This window comes from Telmatherina bonti (genome assembly GCF_933228915.1).
Source record: "Telmatherina bonti genome assembly, chromosome: 15".
NCBI lineage: Eukaryota > Metazoa > Chordata > Actinopteri > Atheriniformes > Telmatherinidae > Telmatherina > Telmatherina bonti.
Window position 1 is genome coordinate 12,830,634 of NC_136613.1, and position 21,353 is coordinate 12,851,986.

Below are 21,353 nucleotides of genomic sequence, written 5' to 3' on the forward strand. Positions count from 1 at the left end.
AGTGGGCAGTGAAGCAGGATGAAGGTGTAAATTCACTGTGTGTATCTGTGTGTGTGTGTCGCTGAAGCCAATCTGTTTTGTTGTATTTCATCCAAGTTAATGTCATTAAGCCAGCACTATGTGTGTGTGTGTGTTGGCAGTAGTAGAGAGCAGTTGGTTCGGCCTGTGGGGGGTTATTAGAGTCTCTCAGTGTGAGGAGATTAACACACACATACACATAGCCAGCCTGTCAGCATGCTGTGTGAGTGTGTGTTGATGATAAGATATTTCTATATAAATGGATCAACTGTTGTTGTTTACTTCTATCCACAAAATCATCGACTTCCTCTCTGTCTGTCAGAAAAGTGAAACCTGAGCCGTTGGACTTACAGATTGTGTTTTTGTATCGGTGGAGCTGAACAAAAGAATTTCACATGACGCTCGGCCAAAACTGTCAGCCTACAAGAAAAATACTCAGGCGGATTTCAGTACAATTTAGAGTGGAGGGACTTGTGTTTTAGACTGATCAGCAAAATGACAGAAACAAAGCTGAAACATAGAAATGGAGGCCATAAAATAAAGCTAAAAGAATAGCTCCTGTGTTGTAGAAATCCCAGTTTTTTACTTATTATTTTATTGTTTGTACAAGGAGTAAAGTTAATATTCAGTTTTAAAGCCTCATACTGTGTTAATTATTGGACATTTTGACATAATTAATCATGAGAGAAATGGATGACAGAACACTAAATTAAATGTGATGGAAGAAATGAGGACCATCACAGATTTTAAGAGGTTGTCATCAAACAACTGTCGGGATTTAGATTGCCTTTTAAAGAAAGCTTTATGTCCAAGCAGATTAATTGCAATGCCTCATTGTATCCTGTTTTAATAAGTTTGCAACTATTGTTTATTGTGAAAGTCCTCTTCATTGGTTGGAAATTTAGAAAACTTTGTATATTTATTTTGTATTGTTTCCTTTTTAAAGGAGTTTATATAGGAGATTTAATCATGCCTATGTACACTGGTGATGCTGTCCAAGATGTAAAAATGACCCTCTGGCTTTACCTGCTGGTATTTAAGTTTGGTTAGTGTCTTCTGTGTATATTGATGCACCAGAGTGGGTGTTTTATTTTGTTTGGAGAACATGGGCCCAATGCATCCGAGTTATAAAAGACCCATCTCTCAATGTTCAGCCACCCCATCAGTGGCCTGTCTGGTTAGTTTACTTCATTGCACTGACATACATCCATATCTACTCTACTGATACAGCCAGCTACGTTTTAAGTGTTTTTATGACTAGTTTACATTATTATAAACATAACCTATTGTTGGCATTGGCATTCCTCTTCCACTTTTGTCATGGTGTACCACACTGGATTGTAACAAATATTTGTGGATTTCAAACGAATTTCAATCTCCTTTAAGGCCATATTTTCAGTATTCAGGTACAGGTGAATGTTATTACATTCACTGTGACTATGGTGAGGCCGTGTTTGAGGTTGGATGAAAAATAATTAAAAAAGAAAACAAAACGTGGGGATGGCATTACACTTTATCCTGTATAGTGTGTTGGACAATCATTTCTTGTTATAATAACTGTTTGAGATAATTAGGGTAGTTTATTATATTTAACAGCCTCACACAGCAGGACTAAGTGTGAGCTGCCAGCTGTCTGGCATACAGGTAAAAATGATTCATTTAGATCCATTTAGTTTCAGTGCCTCAGTGTAAAACGTTACTGTTGGTCAAGCGTGTTTCACTACAGAAAAAAAGTAAACTGATCATTCTTGCAGGACATCAACTTGACTTAAATTGGCATGTGCAACCAGATACTGTGTTCATAGCAATGCCAATCAGAGCCAGAGTCATTAAATACTAGTGGCTACTGAAGAATCACTTAATGCAGGACTTTATATTCTGTGAAGAGTAGTATTGTTTGTACATGTAGTGATATTGTGGAGTCATATATTAAGTCATATATTACCAGATACAACTAAAGATCCACCTTGTTTTAGGGAAAAATACAAGAACCCATCACATGAATTATTAAATCATGTGCCAGAGGCTTGATTTAGGGCTTCGTCTGCAGGAAATAAATGAATCATGCTCTCGAGTGATGGAAGTATGACTTTTATGAGTGTGTGTGTCTGTGTGAGTGTGCGTGTGTGTGTGTGTGTGTGTGTGTGTGTGTGTGTGTGTGAACTATGATCTATAACTCCCTACAGTGACCACATGGTTTGGTCACCATGAGACTGAACTGCTGCTGAGTGTGTATGTATGTCTGTGTGTGTGTTGGCTCAGTGGGTTGTGAGGTCATGATGGGAAACTTACCTCCATCTGGAACCAACCAACGAGTGTGTATGTGTATGTGTTTGCAGCATCTCTGTTGGTCCTGTCAGGACAGATCATCTCTATTGGAGTGGATAAAAACAAAGAAGAAATGTCTTTATTTCAGTTTTAGTTTTGGATTTCCACTTTATTTAATTTAGACACGCATAATCAGATGTTTTACTGTCAATAAAAGCAGTGAAAAACAAAAGATAAACTGATTATTCTTCGTGGTGGCAGCAGATTTTCTTTTGTCCCAATCTGCAGCACTTAAGAGTTAATTTAGGCTTTTTATTGTTTAATTGTTTTGTTTGCTTAATGGTTCATTTATCACACATCTCCCACCACATGTCAACTCTTTTTCCACTTGGTTAAAGCAAGCCAGAGCTAAATGCCAAGTGTATTTCATTTACAGGTGCACAACGTGATTATTGTTTGCAAATGCAGCTTTCAAACTTGCGGCTCTCTCCGCTCGCAACTAGAAGCAAAACATTTCTCAGAAGGAATGGCTCCCAGTCCAGAATACAATTTAAAATGACATAAAAAGCCCTAAAAGGCCTTTCTTTCTTTTACATAAAAGACCTCCTGGTTCTCACTCAATATCTACATATGTTATGCCCAAAGGCTGCTGCCCAAAACCCTTCCCCTATACAGCAATCTAAAAAAATGGCTCTGCAGAAAATAACACATTCATACATATCTAGTTCATAAAAAGTTGTCATTTATGTGTGAGTCTATGCGTTTTTTTTGTTTTTGTGTTTTTTGTTTTTGTGTGTGTTTTCTTTCGTCTCAAAACCAAATAAGTTTGAAATAAGTATGTTTGGTTTGACTTGGTTTCAGGTCTAGTTTAACTCCCGCAGTTTAAGGACACACGAAAGCTGTGCAAAGTTAAAACTTCATGTGAAATTAATTACTTTTGTGAGTTGGCTAAAAAAAAACAAAACAATCATTTGACTTAACTTTACTATTAATTTTGATTTTATCCCGTCAGAAAATCTGATACTTTGGCAAAAATACTGAAACAGAGGACAAAATGCCGATTTGTTTTGACAATGAAAACATAGATATTTTTTTTTCTTTTATAATTGAATTTCAATTAAGCACAATGGAAAACCCAAAACACGTATTTAGGGACAAGGAGTAGAACTGTTAAGTCAAAAACAGTGACTGAATCAGAGTCAAGATTCCCTTATTTGTCCTACAACAGAGAAATTTGCAGTGCAACAGTAGCAAAGAGAGAGTACGCACTGAATAAAATAGAGATAATAATAAACATAAATATAGGATATAAACATAGCTAAAGGACAAGACAAAAAGTCCAGATAAAGATTTTCTCATAAGAAAAACAGTCCAGTCCTAACTGAAGTACTCACTGACCGGTAAACCATCTATTTTATTTAGATGACTACATGAGATTTCTGTCCCTACCTAGTCGCATGTTTAACAGTTGTCCTGTCTTCTGTGTTACAAATGGCGTAAATCGGCCTCGACACACAAACTTGAACACTACCTCACATGTGAACTGGGACACGCGGAAAAAAGATTCTGTGTCCCAGTGTTTGCGCTAGGAGTTTCATCAACTTTTTTCACCTATCATTGAAAATCTTGAGTGTTTCACTGCGTTACATCAACAGCAGTGTAAACTTTATCTGTCTAATTTCAGCTTTACACATTAAAAATATATCTATAAATGTCATCAACATGGTAAACTTAGGATACCAGGATCATCTTGAATTGCATTAACATCTTGAACTAATTCGCGACCCTTCATTGGACTAAGCGGTTAGGATAATGAATGAATGAATGAATGAACGAAAAAACAAATGAATGAATGAATGAATGTTGAACTAATTAAGCTAACCCGCCCATTAGATCTTATTGTTAGCCTCATGGTGACCAGTTGCTAGCTTCTTTCCCTCATTGTAAAGTCATAAATTAATTTATTAAATACCTAAATTTAGATGCACACATATATATATATATATATATATGTATATAGTAAGACGCCTTCAAGTATGGTTACACATTTTTTCAGATTGCATTAGATCACAGTTTACCTTCACCCTTCCAAGCACTCCCAGGGTTCCCCTGCACTGCATCGTGTGAGCTCTTCTTCCCTGTGGTTGTAATCTGATCTCGCGATAGTGTCCGAGATATTCTTACGTCCGGATTTGAACTGTATTCCGTCATGTTAGCTCAACATACATCAATCAAGTAAATATACATTGTAATTTTTTAAGTAAAATGTATTCAAACTAATTATGTAAATCTTAAAACATATGTTATTTATGTAAAAGCTACATGTTAGAGATGAGTAACTTGGACAAACATGCTGTTTGCCTTTTTTGAGTGTAGCATTTAGAGTTGACACAAACACTCCTGTAGCAGCAGATTTACAGATAAGCCTGTAGTGATTATTAAAATTAAACACACTGCTTTGGTTTTGTTTAGATTCCTCACCAGATGTATTGATCTACCACCAGGAAATAACACAAATATGTACAACATTAAGTGAACAGACAAAAACACAGAGAAGGTAGCAACAGAGCGCTTCCACACAAAGCTGTGACCTCGACATATGGAAGCTGGTGTCTCTGGGGGAACGAGCATTGCTGGTTTTGGGGTATTTGGTGTTTGATAGTAGCAGGAGGGTCTTTTATAGAGGGGAGGTTAATCAGCTATCATAATTTATAACTGTTTCTTGACAAATCAATCTGCCCTGGGATGTTTGTCGTTTAGATTGGTGCAGATCTTTGCTTGTGTGTTTTACTGATATTGTTACTGATTACAGTTAGTTTGTTAAAACAAAGGAGCGGTAAAAGTCTCATTTTCTCACATTGAGTGAGTTATGTGGATGGATGGATGGATGGATGGATGGATGGATGGATGGATGGATGGATAGATAGATAGATAGATAGATAGATAGATAGATAGATAGATAGATAGATAGATAGATAGATAGATAGGCCTACTGATCTATCCATCTATACCCATCTTGCCCCGGAGCTAATTCTTACATCCATCCACCCATAATAACATTCAACACTGAATAAAATAAAATAACCACATATTACTGGAGACAGAAGCTTACTTTTGAACTCAAATAGTACTTTTGAACCAGATAATCCAGCTAATCTTTGGCCTGGAGGACACAACATCCATGATTCCCTGAAACATTTGACATGTGGACTCTTCAGGCCACAACACACTTTTCCACTTTGCATTAGTCCATCTCAGATTCTCTGAATCTTTTGATGATATTATGGAAAGTACATGATGAAATCCCTAAATCCCTTGCAAATGTACATTTAGATATACTCTTAAACTGTTTGACAATTTGCTCACATAGTTGTCCACAAAGTGGTGAACCTCACCCCATCCTTACTTGTGAATGACTGAGCCTTTCAGGGACACACCTTTGATACCCAATCATAACACTCATCTGTTTCCAGTTATCCTGTTCACCTTTGGGACGTTCCAAACAGGTGTTTTTGGAGCGTTCCTCATCTTTCCCAGTCTTTTGTCGCGCCCTTTCCAGCTTTTTGGAATGTGTTGCAGGCATCAAATACAAAATGAGTCATTGTGTCTAGAAAAACAATCAATATAATCAGTTTGTACATAACATATCTCATCTTGTTGTTTATTCAGGTGAGTATAAGTTAGAAAAAGTTGCAATTCATAGTATTCTTTTAATTTATGTTTCACACAAAATCACAATTTAACTGCAAATAGATTTGTAAGCTTTTAATTAAATAAGTTATATTTTGTATTGGGCTCCATCATCTGTGCAGTATTTTCTACATTGCTGTGTACTCTCTGTAGAAGGCCTGTAAGCCCTCTGAGGCTTCAAATCAGGATGAATAATTTGCAATAAAAGCATCAGTTGGACTTAAATATTACTGATGATTAAAGTGGATTAACATGTCTCATATAGGGGTTAGCTTTTTCCTGTGCAGATGTTTTCCCGCCTGTTAGGGTGTGTAGCTACATGGCAAGTACACAAAAACAGCTTGTTCTACTGCTATTAATGGAAAATATACAGGGCTTTCTGACAGGCATCTATAGATCCCTCAGAATTTTAATTGTAATTTTGGTTTATCATGTAAGCCCTGTTTCTTATCATGCATTTCTTGTTTAATTAAAATGTGTTACAAATGTTGGCTTTCCTAATTCAGGCTTTCATTCAAGATGTATTTGATAGCCTCCAAAACTTATTAAAAGTTTTGTTTTAGATATGAATTTATAGTTTTAGGAGTTGGTCTGCTGTAAAAGAATTGAAAACATCCTGAAAACATCTGTCTGGTTTCGTAATGTACACTGAAACAGTTTTCTATTTTTGTAGTTATTCCTTTGTTAAGTGATCTCTTTTTTGTTTATCCACCGATGAAAGTATACCTCTTTTAATTATCAAGAAGTATGAAACCAAGAAGAAAAACCAAATTATTAGGCCTTCATTTAAAAAAGTTTTAACAGTGAATCTGAATGTAGTCAAAATATTGTCATTTTCATGAGTATGAGACTTCACGGTTATTCTATTAATAACTAACTATGTATTGGTTTTGGCCCTGCACACAAACAAAAGTTTACAGGATGTGTGAACTATAAAAATCTTGATCTCACTCAGAAGTTGTCATAAACGAGTAGTAGTGGACCTTTTTTGCAGTTGTGTCAGTCATTCTGAAAACTTGTTTTTTGGCCGCAGCTTTTGCTTTTGTACCGTCGGCTGCTTGGACTACGTGGTGACCGGCTGGCTCTGTGGTATTGTATCAGCTTAGCTCATGCGTGTTATGGATAAGTTGCCAGTGTGAGGGTTATGTAACTTGGTACACCGTCTGAACTCTGCTGGTATTATCCATAGAGGATTGGATGATTATTCTGACATGGACCAATCAGATTTCACAATTCCATCCTGATTACACTGGTGATTGACAGGTGCCATTGAGCATTGCACTGATCAATAGATTAGTGAGGAAGACTGTAAATGGTATTATGTAATGCCCTGCAGTTTGAATATCCATGTTTTACCAACCTAGGTGACACCTATAAAAAGTTTTTTGTTAGAAATATTGTAATTAGAACAGATAATCTAGCTCTGTATAGAACAGTAATATTTATTGATTAAACTTGAGGTGGCTCTTTAGGTGTTGACAAAATGTTGCATCTGAATATTAGAAACGGAGGTGTTTATTAATGCAAGGCAAATTTTATGTTTGTTTTTAGCTGATTTTCTGTGTCTGGCTGCAGGAGAAGCGAGTGCCCCGCAGCCAGGTGTGATGCTGCTGCAGGACGTGTTTGCGGTGAGGGTGAAGCGGCGGCGAGCGGTGGGCCAGCAGTCTGGGGGAGCCGTGCTCGGTGTGGCCCTTTTCTACTGTAGCAGGAAAGGGATGAAGCTGGAGGAGGACACACTGCATCTGCACAATGCCTCTGCAGAGCACACACACACCTGGTTCAACACTCTAAAGGAGCTCCTCTCAGGTAACACTCAGATCATACTGATTTTTTTTAGCAACAGCACAAATAAAGCAGCTGTTTTATGTGGTTTTGTGTGTTTTGAAGGGGGAATTGCTACCTCTGCTGTTCTTTTAATGTATTTGTTTTAAATACTTTGTGAAATCAAACCCAGATTTTCTTTATAATAAAATTATACTTTGTTTGAAGGCCACTGGACTCCACATGAAGTCTCTTATTGGAAGTCCTGGCTGATAAGTTTGGTGGTTTGTGTTACATAAGCTGGAGCAATGGAAACATGACTCAGTGCTTCTGTGATTGTCACTCGGTAAGATGATTATAGACACACACTGCTGAGTAATGCTGTTATTATTACGACAATCACTCTTCCCATCAGTTAGATAGTGGAAAGTATAAATAAACTTTCTTCATGAAGAGTAATTCCACCTTTTTTTTCTATTGTGGGTCTGGTATTTCTGAGTTATTTAAACATACAGATTCTAAGATGCAGCAGAAACAAAAATGATGAAAGGTAATTTTTTTGTTGAATATATTCAGTAACATTTTGTACTAAAGGCTGTTACAGATACAGTAATAGCGAGTACAGTAACTGGCATAGACACATCATAGTAACTGTTAAGTTAGAAACTTTGACAATAAATGATGATATGCACTCTGATGTACAGAACTGAACAAAAGAGGACAGCAAAACCAAAAACACCACAAATTTTTTGCAAAACCACATTTTGGAAAACAGAAAAAAACTTCTCAGAAATGAAAGTACATAACTGTACCTTTAGAGGTACAAAGAATTGTCACTGTTGCTCCTTCTGGGGGCTGCCTGATCTTCATAAGTTACATAATCGACTGTCCAATGGCAGCATCTTTGAGGGAACCACCCCAGTGACAGACCTTTGTACTCATAAAAAAACATTTAGGTACAAAAGATAGATCCTATGTGGGTTGTTTGGTATGTTACTTTGTGGTAAATGGGAATGGAGTATCTCTCCTCTGTTGGGTCAGGGTTAGATTTTTTTTTTTGTCTGGAGAATTACCCCCCTACCCACCCCAACAATAAATCCCATTGTCTTATCCTGCTATTTAACTGCGAGCTAATCATTTGTCATTTTTAGTGAAATGTTCCTGCAATGGCTGTCATTTGTTTTCCTTCATCATTAATTTAAATAATTTTTTTGTCTTGTTGAAAGCCTCTCCAATAAAATAACTGCATTTTCAGCTGTTTTTGACTCAATTTAAACATGTTGTCTTTTCCATGTAAAAGGTGCAAAAGGTTGCAGGGGGTGACCTCACCACCCCCGTACAGGGGATTTTTTTTTTTTTTTTTTTTTATAAAACTGCATTGTTTCATTCATATTAAGTGCTGATTGTTTGAAAGCTCCTTTCTAAGCACTGCTCTTAGCAGAATCAGTGAGTCAGCACCATAGCTGTTGTAAGAAGCAAGCTGAGACATACAGCAAAACACACATTTTTGCATGCTGTATCACTAAAGACGACCTCCGCTTGCATCTTCACGCATACTCCAGGGTTGGCCAGTTCTTAGCTACAACCTATGCTAGCTGCTCAGAAAAAATTTGTAAGTTTACTATCAGACTGTCACTAAGTTTAATGAAGTGAGTCACAGTTACATCAGACAGGAGAGTTAATCTGCCAATCCATAGGAACAAAGACATTCAGATTACACACACACACACACACACACACACACACACACACAAACACAGATATAGCTGTACATACTCAGCAGTACTTACTAACATGCTGTCAGCAGTTGAATCATATTGTCTGCAAGAGAGATTAGTTATACCGTCTACATAAACACGTGTGTGCATCCATTAGATTTTTAGTTCATTCCAAATATATATCTTACTTCCAACATGAGTTTAAGTGGTGTCCAAAGCTCTAGTAATGGTTAAAGGAATTGAAAAGAAAAATGAGAAAAGAATGTGTTACATTAATGTGAAGTCAAATTGTTATTACTGGAGAAGTAAATGAACTTATGTTTAATGCAGAAATAAAGCTGCCAAAGTTTTATTTTAATCCTGACACTTATAATAATTGGATAACTGTTTTATATAAGTAAACTCCAAACCGCTTAAAAATGAACAAGTTTTCTGGTAATCTTCATGAGGCTGTAATTTTTCTTTTTTTGAGACACTCCAAATAAAAATTCCTTCAATAAGTCATTGCCAAACCTAAATGAACAATTAGTGCTTATAATTTTCATCAAATGTCCTTGTCTGCTTATTGGAGTGATAATAATGATTATTTGGCGTTTCTTGGTATAAATCCTATTATCTTACACTTTTTCAAATCCATTATTGTGCATATTTCTGTTTTCCGGGATGTTCTTTTAGGCTTTTGGTCCTGATTTTTTGACAGCTTTTTTGTCCTACCTGTGTGTTTCCCTTTTACAGTTTTCCCATTTTGTTTGCATTTGTTTCAAATTGTCAAATACAGCAGACTGGATAGGACCAACATCTTTTTCCATGCTCCAGGCTGATTCAACTTCTTCAATAAGTTTTGTAATAATTTCCATCATTTTAACTGATCGATCTTGCTTGTGTTTGCAGATTCATTTGCAAATTTAGGCATATGCACATATTTGTATTTACAATTATAAGGCCATTTCAGATGTTTTTTCCTCTACCTGATCTGGAAAAAAATACATAAACAGACAACCATTTTTATATAACTTTTTGATGTATTTTCACAATACAGAAATCTGAATACTTCATACGGTGATTCCATAATCTAGCTTACTTTTGACTAACATGGATCAAGTACAGAACCCCAACTAGACAAAAGTTGCAGCTGATATTATGAGGTCCAGGGTTCTTCAAAAGTGTAAAGATTGGTGATGGTTGGTGATGTTTGGTTGGTTTGTGGCTGAGTGTAGCAATACTTATCCTTTGTCAATGTCATTATTCAGAGCCAGATATGGCTTATGTTTGGGCGAATTTTTTGTTATAAACTAGCAGCCACCTGCTGTCAGGAGCTTTTTAATTAAGTCCTGGATGCTACTACAGGCTGACGTTCCCAGGCGCTGGTTCCCAGGTGCACTGTAGTGGGCAGAGCCTGGCTGACAGTTAACACACAATAGAAATGTTGGAGTCCTGTGTGTATGGATTTAACTCACAAGAGCTCACTTTACAATTTAGCTCCACTGTGTTCGTCAACCTACGTCAACCTCAACAGAGACATTACAAGTTTTTGGTAAATGAGGAGGTCAAAGTTAACATTCAGGTTACCGTCGCTCTCTTACCATGGCATCAGTCTGACATATTATCGCTGGTCACCTGTCTGCCTGTGCGCCTGTCAGTCCATCAAATCAGATTACCCATGAGGCCCTGCAGCAAAGTCACAACTTCTTCAGGAGGGTGTCTTTGGCCTCAAACTTGGACGTGAATGGCTCACAGGTCGTGTGTCATTTCAAGTGGTCACACTGCACATCAAACTGTGATGGCCTTTGTGACTTTATACACCACGGCAGAGGAGTCTGTGTGTGTGTGTGTGTGTGTGTGTGTGTGTGTGTATGTGTGAAAGGTAAACAAAGTCAGTTGCTCTGCCGCTGTGCGGACATTAAGCCTATTTTCCAGCCAGAGGTCAGTGTGAAAAGCGTATTGTTGTGGGAACTGTGGTGTCGCAGAGCGGGCAGTCTAGCCATAGCCGACACTACAACCACTTCTTAATGTTGAGATTTGAAAATTCAGTTTCACAATGGTAACCGACTACTTCCTGTACTTATTCTTTGTCATTTGCTGTGCGTAGCAGCTGCAGAGTGCTGTGAAGAAAATGAATGGCAGTCAGGGTGACAAAAGAGGAGCGTTTATGCTGTTTAGAAACACTTTCAATACATGGGGTCAGACAGCGAGATAGACTGACTGCAGTTGTTTAATAGCTCAACAGGCTTACAAGCTGGTGGCCCTGAAACTCTCAGGCCCCCGAACTGAGCTCTGCAGAGACAGCAGGTGCCGTGGATACTCCTTCCACATCAGCTGGCTAGTCTTTTCTTTTTCACAGGTAGTTTGCATATTTATATGGGCAGGTTTGTGGAAATATTCATATGCCACCAATTTCACTGTATGTCTTTCAATTATTAGCATCAGGTATGTGGTCACTTTAATTTTAATTTTATTTAATAGTATAACTTAACACTAAAAATCAATGTGCAGCAAATATGTTATTTTTGTCTTTCGGTTTGTCTCTTACATTAAGGCAAGATTAGTCAGGGTATAAAACACTTTATGACCGTCTTTATATGTGTGTCTGTGTTATATATTAACTGGCCTGTTTGTTAACCGGGATGAATCAAAGTATATTGACGAAAAGGCTGCCTGCCTTCCTTTGTCTTGTTCATATTCAGTAGACCATTTTATTAGTTAGTTAGGAAACTAGCTTTGTTATTGTACAGCAAAAAGTTGCTGAACTAACACTGGAGAAGGAAAATTAAAAGAGCTTTAAATATGTTGTTGTCAGATTGATATGCACTCACAATGATGGTAAAGTTCTGCTTAAAGACACTTTTGAATGTGGACAGGAGGAGTTTGCGACTAAACTTGTCATCATTTCAAAATGTTTGCTTTAACTCCCACTCATCAACCAGCATCTCTCAGGTATTTATGGACAGCCTAACACTTTAGTCTCAACTGAAATAATCCAACAGCTCTTTTGCAGGCTATTATGTAGGGGTGGGAAATCAAATCAGAAAATTTGAATATCGGGATTTTTTGCTTCACAATTTTAAAATCTATTTTTTTGTAAAAAAAAACAACAAAAAAACAAAAAAAAAACTTTTTTTAAATAAATAAAAATAATTTATCATAAAAATATTTGTCATTTTTATTGATTGTTTTACTTGTCTTCTTGGGCATTATAGCAGCAGGATGATAGTCTGGCTATTTTTTTTTTTTTACTAACTGAAATCAAGAAAAATGACTAGCAAAAAAGTTTTGTACATTTTTTTGGTCTTGTTTTTAGTCTACAAAAACCAGCAATATCTAAGAATTATGAGAATCGCAATTTATATAGAATCGGCATCTAAAAAATTGAATCAGGGCGAAAGCATGTCGTTACAGCCCTACTATCATGATATCCATTATGGATGATTTATTTCCCAACTTTATGTTTTTTGCTAGACATTGGATGAAATTTAGTAAATCTGGATACAAACATTACAGTTTGTTCCAAAATGTACCAATATGTCCAAACAGTACTTTAGATCATAACCAAATAGTTAAAGTTTTATTCATAATTCCCAACTACCTGAGCTGTAGTTGCTATGTGTCAGTCCACAAATGATAACAAGCTAATTTGCTAAATTAATGTCATAGAAATTTTGATTTGTTATTGTAACCATGTTTTTACTTGGATTCTGTAACAGATTTTGTTATTTGGACCTGTCTGCAAAGGTCCACCAGCTTCCTTTGCAACCAACTGCATGCAGACCAAATATTTGTACAGCAAACACATATGTGTGGATCAATCTTTACACAGAAAAAAAATATAACACACCAAGAAAACAAGTTGCAAAGTAACAACATGAAAGTTAAACCTAAGAGGAGACTTTTTCAAAATCTGCACTGTACAGCATGCAGATTACACAAGGCCATGAATCACAGCGGGCCCAAAAGGTGGTATAAAACAGAACCACAAGTATGACTACTGAGTTCCAGTTGTGAACAGATGTATCCTGACGGACCAAACAAATCAAGTTGCAGCATTTCTAAAGTAGACTCCTAATTGACTTATGTCACACACAAATAATAAACAGCTCGTTGCCACTAAACAACAAAAGTTCAAAAGCAGAACCTCCAGTTTGTCTATAACATCAAAAATAATGAGAATCAAAAATAATGAGAACATTTTAGAATACTTAAAAAGTAGAAATGTGGTGATTATACATATATCTGGGCCAATACCAGTGTTGAAGTTTTCTTTGGTTGGATGGCTGATAGTCAGCAGCAATAGCTTTTTTAATAAAGAAAACTTCTAAGGTATTTTAGCCCTACATATTTATATTATATTTTTCTTACTGAGCAGTGTAAACAGTAAAATGATCATAACTAATAATAAAAAAGGCGAGTTCAAATTTTTGTGAGTCCGTTTTGAGTCAGTAAAACACAAGTGTTTACACTGCTGCTGGTAAAGTAATTTACAGTCTTCAACACTAATTTATTGATCTAGAAAAAGAAGAAAAAAAGTGTACCGTGTCTAAGACTACTAATGATTTTTATTAATTTATTTGATGGACTAAGAAAATACCATACTTATATCAATGTGTTTTTATTTAGTTAAGGGCATTTATACACCAAACTGACATGAAGAACCAGCTCTGAACCAGCAGCAACCTGCTGGTTTTATTTACATTTCCACCTTCAAAACAAACAAAATGACATTCAAGCACACCAGAAAGATGATTTCTATCTGCTGATGAGGACTTACTAGCTGCACCTGCGCAAAAAGACAGCTTACCATTTCAGAGTTGGGGATTACAACTCATACTGTAAGAAGACGAAAACCACATTTCACATTCAGTTTTCAGTTTATTTATTTAATAAGGCCACACTAAAAAGATGTCAGTGGAGTCCAAGTAGACTAGATGGTCTGGGTAAATACACTAAAAATACAAGAGAGATGGATGTTGATGTATCAACCTCTGACAGTTTAAAGGTCAAATGCATACTTATATAAACAGAATAAAAAAAACATTTTCAAATATTTTGTATGTTGCACTTTTCAATGAAAGAATTACTAAATAACTTTTTGTCATCATGGATGAAATGAGATAATTGCTTAAAACACTTTAATATTCTCACTGACCTAAAATGGACTCAGTTCAACAACACTCAGCAACCCTGATGAAAGTCCTCTGTCGGAAACTCAATACTTCTTGCTGATGCCTGGATTGTTTACCATGGTAACGTGTCAGCAGCTCCGTGGCAACCTGCCACTGATTGAGACTGGGGAAATGACCTGATGGATACTTGACCTCTTTGCATCTATGTGTGTGCTTGCCTTTCTTCTGAGAAACATATCAACAAACTGATGACATCATCTCCTGAGAGACTTTGTGTTAGAGTAAGAAGAAACCCGTTTATGCCCTGTTGGAGTGTCAGTAGTTGTTTTTCCTTATAAAGGTAAAAGTGAGGTTTTACCTTACTTTTACAAACAGCATGTGCATTAATAGGAAAATGTGTTAATGAACTCCTCAGTACATTGTTGTAGAGCCAGTGGGAACAGAGGTGGTTACAGACTAATACTCTCCTAACGTTCCCTGTCTGTGAAATGTTCCTGTGGTCAAAACAAGACAATGATTTAAGAGTTATTAGTAATTGCACAGCTTAGCAATTAAAATCACCTCTTCATATTTTCTGTCTAAATTAAAAAAAAAAGAAATTATAAATTTCTAATCTTGCTTTAAATGTTTAAATTAAAGTTGTATGTTTTTCTGTTCTACAGTAGAAGAGCTGTTTGCAGTTCACACACTGTTCGATGTTTGTTACAACTATGCTCCATAAATCTACTTGGAAAGAGAATTACCATAATCATTAAAAGTCCAACTAACTGAAAGTGATTGAAAAGTCATTTTTACTTATTGAACAGGAAAGTTAAAGTGATGTTTCAATGTACCTCATCTTCAGATGAGATGTAAACAAACAAAAGACTTAAATTCTGGATGAATTTAGTTGAAAATGGAATATATTGAGTCCAAACAGCAATATATCTGAGTGCCTCTATATGCCGAGACTGCTTATTGGTGCTTAAACAAAAAAAAAAAAGCAAATATCCTTTCATCTTGCCACCCCTCCTCCTTCTCTAGTATTTTTTGTTCTTATCTTTATGATTTTCCATGATTCACATGTTCATTAAGATAACAATATGTCATTCTCATTCATCAGTGTATCAATTATAATCTGCAAAATATACACAACAGTATATTTGTGATGAGTAAATAATACAAAGATGACTAACTTTTTCTATAAAAGTTAAAACAAAAAACTTGATCATTTTAAAGAAAAACTACTCCAAAAGGGATTAAAATAAAGAAGTAAGTAAATACAATAGATGTGAAAAGAGTAACAGATAAGTTTGTATAATTTAGAATTAAATAAAGGAATGAAAAATTGATGTAATTATGTCTAATTACCTTTGCTATCTTTTTAGAAACACATGCTGTTGTAATCTTACAGCCAAGTTAGTTCTTTCCATCTTGAAAATGTCATAAAAAATTATGTCAATCCACTCATACACCATAGGTTCCTTGTGTATCGCTCATGTGAAACAAATATTTATCTTTTTATGTTAAATTTACACCTGCAGATTTTCTATGTATAGAGATATACATTCAAATGAAATGTCAGTTTGGAATATTGATTTTAAATCTCTTAAATACGTCCTGCCAAAAAGGGAATAATATTGATGTGAAAATAATTTCCTTTAAGGGATCCACAATGTTTTCAACATACAGATCAATTGGTGTAGTGTCTCAGGTGGTTACACTTACACTTATCTGTTCCCTGCCTTTGTTAGATTTTCCTCCCTTTCCCTACTTTTGTTTTACATGAAGTGAGTTAACTTTCATTTGTTGCAGATCCTTCTGGCTCTTTAATTTGCGTTCATGAAGACCTAATAAGACAATATCCCACTGCTCTTATTTAATCTCCTTCAGAATTTTCTCATCGTGACAAACCTGTAGAAATCTGTAGAAATCCTCATTCAAACCGTTTTATGTCCATTTTATGTAACAGTGAAAAGTTTTTATTGCACTGTTTCTAAGATTGTGAGACATGTAAACCAGAGTAAAAAAATCTGTTATATTTAAGTTCCCAGCAGGTTGGTAGAACTCTGTTTGGGGTGATAGTGGGGTTGACTAGTGGGGTCCAGTAGATGGTAGTGTGCTGGAGGTGTCGGGTGGCTCTTTGCAGGATCTCTAGAGAACCTCGTCAGAACCATAAGGTGGAGTGATGGTAGGAGGTGCACTTTGTTTTTGCATGTGGGGTCATTAACAGGGCGAGGTCACTGCCTTTTGGGAGCAGATTATAGTCATGAGCTGGATAATGGAGCTGGTGTGTGTGTATTGATCTGAGAGAGTCTATGGGGATTCATAATGCGGTCTCTAAATCTGCCTAATGATGAGCTGTTTAGGGGGTCTGTGTGGGTGCATTTTAGAGCTGATACTACCACACACACATACACACACACACACACACACACACACACACACACACACTTTGTATCAACCAATGATGAAGATACAGGCCACCTTTTCAACATGTAACAGGCCACATTCGTATCTCGCAGTAGGTTTTTCTTTGTAAGTTTTAGTTATTGAATCACCACACCTATGCTGTCTTTGCCTTCATACTCCAGTTGTTGTCCCATTGATGTCACTATTGCTTTCAGAAGTCTGTCCAACCTTGAATTGGTGTGCCAGCTTTAGTTTTATTGTAGCTTTGTGTTTTGGTGTCCTTGCGCTGCTGTCAGTTTGGATTTGCTGTTAGTTCTGTGTTTTACTCCTCATTATGGCAACTGACTGACAGGCTTGTGTAAAATGAATGTCTTATGATAGCTACCTTAGCTGGGGCAGGACTCAGACAAATGTGTGATTGTTCCTCACCATTGGTAAACACACCAGTAAAGCAAAATGTCCTCTTGGTGGCCCAGAACACTTTGGCAGACACACTCCCAAAAGAAACAGGCTGTATATGGCAACTTTTGTACGTTGTGTTTGTATTCAAACCTGCATGGATGATCTGAACGTGGCCACTGACTGCTTCCTATGAACTTGGCCATGCTGTTTCCTGAGTGAAGCGTGGACCAACCATATGGACAATTCAGACCTGTGAGCTGCGTTGTAACGTAGTCCCTTGTAGAAAACTGTAAGAAAATCTTTCTGTTCTTTCATGATGGATGGATTATGTGTGTGCAGGGTTCAACAGTCGTCCCAGGTATCTGAAGGTGTTCATCAACCCAAGCAGCCACAAGAAAGAAGCTGTGCACATCTACAGAGACCATGTGGCTCCTCTTTTCAAGATGGCTGACATCCGCACTGACATCACAGGTCTGTCTGTCTGTTTACTTACCAATGGCAAATCCAGAAATGCAGCTTTATTTATCAGTTTTTGTCACCTTAATGTAATAAAACTATGTTTATCGATGATAAAATTGTTGCATAGATTTTTTTTATGGGCGTTAGAGACGACAGTATGAAATCTTTGTGCTTGTGTGTATGCATGAAGGTCCAAAGGTCAGAGTTAATGGCAGTTTCTGGTCGCTAGGTAACCTGATATAGGGGGCAGAGCTTAGCCCATCTGTTGTGACAGAGGGAGGCAGCTTCCTCCCTTCTCCTTCCCTGTTTCCTCCTCTCCTCTCTTCTGTTGTTTTCTCCCCTCTTTTTTTTTTTAACATGGCTACTCCTCCTTTTCCTCCTCTCAGCAGATGGTGCGATATCCGTTGTCCCACTTTTTTTTTTTTTTGGCAGCTATCGAACACACACTTGTGTAGATCTGACCACACACAAGCATGAACATTTTATCTTTGTCCATCTTGATGTCTCTCCATCTGCTTACATCTCCCTTTTCCCTTTCTCTCTTTATTTTACCTGTCTGTCTCTCTGTCTGTCTGTCTGTCTATCTCTCCAGTAACGGAAAGGAAGGGTCATGCTCTCTCAGTGATGAAGGAATGCAAACTGGATGAATTTGATGGGTTAGTTGTTTCTGTCATATATAACATCTTGTTTCAAAGCTAAATTATGTGTGTATGAATATAGCTAAACATGTTTGCTATTTTAATATTGTAATATGTCATATTCTGAGGTTTCTTTATATATTTAATCGTGGACAAGCAAAAGAGGCTATTTAGCATTTTGTTGATTTGCTAGATGAAGATAAAATGCTTAAGGAGGATGTTTGATGGAAATCATGGACAAAAATACAAAGTTGAATTAATCTGGACATGAGTTGGATGATTGAACAAAATCATTTTACAGTGGAAAGTAGCATCTGACATGTTAAAGGTAAATTCAGCTCAAAGGTAAACTCAGTTGAAGGTTGAAGTAAACACGTTTTAAGTCGTGACATCAGCCTTCTAAAACTGACCACAGTCAGCCCTGTAATCAAAGAGCAGTTTTCTGTCAAAGGCTGACACTAAAACACACTGACCCAGACTGATCTGTCACACACACACGTTTAGACAGACACACATCTGCACATATTTGAGGAAACACCATCAGGTGGCTCTATTAGCAATGTTCCTGAACTGTATAAAAGTTGTTGGGCTCTTGAGGTAAAAAAAAAAAACATAACTGAAGCTTTAATCAAGCTCATCATGCTATCTATTATGATCCTTGTGTGTGTGTGTGCGCCCGTGTGCATGTGTGTAAGCAGCTTTTGTGCTCAGCCCTCATAAAGCTTAATGTCCTTAGAGAAGATTAGCTCTGTGTTGCTAAGCTAGCTGCTGAATGTTTTGATGTGTGTCTGTGTGCATGTGTGTGTTTGTGTGTGTGTATGTGCGTGCATGTCTGAAACTACACTGGTGAGGATTTGGTTGAAACCTACATTTGCCAATTAGGCTGGCTGTAACCGTGGAGACCAGAGTTCCAGGTAATCCCATGAATAAGGACATAATGGGGGCGGAGCCTGCTCATCTCCAGTTTACTGCAAATCCAAACTGAAGATGAAGCTTGTCACTTTTGTTTAACAACACAAACAATACTCTCCTCCACCTCAGCTAATAAAGCTTGAATATGCTTTATTTATTTATTTATTAGCATGCATTGACAGGAGGCAGTAATGCAGAATGAAGATGGTTTTGATTCCAAAAAACTAAACTGAAGGCAAACTAGCAAACGAAGCAAAAAACATGAAGCTAACATAAGAACAATGAAGCAACAACTGAGAGCACAAACCAACGGGTATAAATACACGGAGGGAGTAACTAGGTGAAATGAATCAGAAAATCAAACCAGGGGAGCTAATGATCAGAAAACTACAGATGAGGGAGCGAAACAAGGAAAACTACAAAATAAAACAGGAAACCAGAACTAAAAAGACCTATCTTTGAAAATATGGCGACATTTTATTTCTAAAACTGATTTGTCTGAAGACATGGGGTTGCTTAGGTGCTTCTCCTGTGACCTTAATTTTCTTCCAAACAATGAAAAGTGCTGTATAAATAAAGTTTGATTTGATTTGATACATGTTCAAAGATCAAGAAATGAACTGCAGTTCATTGGTTTGGCTGATTTCTTTTTCAAGATTTAAGATAAGAGGAAAACCTACCATGAAGGTGCAGAGGATGTTTTTGCTTTCTTTGTTTGTCCCTGCCTGCATTTCGCTATGTCCTGACAATAGTGTATTTCCACCTGTCCATCAGCGTGGTGTGTGTTGGTGGGGATGGATCAGTGGCGGAGATGTGTCACGCTCTGGTCCTCAGAGCTCAGCTGGATGTAGATTCTCCAGAAAACCCAGTGAAACCAGTTCTACCACTTGGAATCATACCTGCTGGTAAGAGAAAGTGTGTTTTTATGGAGCCATAGCATGATGCCATGTGGGAATTCCACTCTATGTCTTTTTAAAATGATTATTATTTATTTTATTTTACAGGCTCCACTGATGTAGTTTCCTGTTCAGTTCATGGAGTCAGAGATCCTGTAACTGCAGCCCTTCACATTGTGCTAGGTACAAATGATTCATTTCTATCATTAAATCCTGCAGCTCACATTGGTTGTGATGGTTTTAGCCTTTTCTGAACTTATACTGGGCACTTGCTCTATCTACAAATAACCAATGTAAAAAATGTGAGCATTTAAAGACTTTCTACCGTCTCCTAGGCAACCTCTGTAATTGTATGATAAGATATCCTGGGCCTGTTGTAATTTATATTAAAAAAACACCTGTAAACTTCTATATTTCGTCTACAGCTGGATCTGCTTTACCTTTGGAGAATTAAATATGTTATAGATCAGCCATCATGATTTACTTTGCAAGTAAATAGTCAGAGGTAGATTCTACATGTTTGTGATGCACATGTTTTTAATTGGGAAAAGGGATGTATGAATATGGCTGTGGATAGATGAATGTTATTGGCTGTACAAAGCTCTTCTGATCAATATAAAAGGATAAATAATATAGATTTATCATTAAAAATGGTGTTATTCTGGATCATTGCTACTAGTTCTGTTTCTATAATCAAATCACTGGGGTGCAAACGTTGTGTGGGTTCTGTGTATCCTTATTCCCAAAACCATTTTTATTGTTACCTTCTACATAGATTAGATATATATTTTTATTTAATTTATTTGAGAAGAAACCAGTCAAGAGCTTGTAATCTGACTAAACTGCGATATGATTGTCTGTTGCTTCAACGAAGCAACAATCAAACCTGTAAGCAGACGGAGGTAGACTGGATTCAGAAGGGAGCAGACAGATGTCCAACAGCAGGATCAGTTTCACTAAATACAGGTTTACTCCGCTCACAGCAGCTACACCCTCCTCCCCTTTATACACCATCTCTCAGGCAAACCTGACATACAATCATCTGGCAGCAGGTTGTGTTGATGTTTTCTCTTTTTCTATACA

At 36.9% G+C, this 21,353-nt stretch overlaps 1 protein-coding gene across 1 annotated transcript in view; it reads left to right on the forward strand.

Moving 5' to 3' along the window:
• Positions 1–21,353, forward strand: part of cerkl (CERK like autophagy regulator) — a gene marked incomplete at both ends in the record, with an annotated part of 35,019 nt that overhangs the window by 4,283 nt on the left and 9,383 nt on the right. Inside the window, 5 exons of the mRNA XM_079254656.1 lie at positions 7,552–7,782; positions 17,705–17,836; positions 18,417–18,480; positions 20,149–20,279; positions 20,379–20,453. Of these exons, the coding sequence (XP_079110782.1) occupies positions 7,552–7,782; positions 17,705–17,836; positions 18,417–18,480; positions 20,149–20,279; positions 20,379–20,453 (633 nt within the window). The remainder of the gene's footprint in view (positions 1–7,551; positions 7,783–17,704; positions 17,837–18,416; positions 18,481–20,148; positions 20,280–20,378; positions 20,454–21,353) is intronic.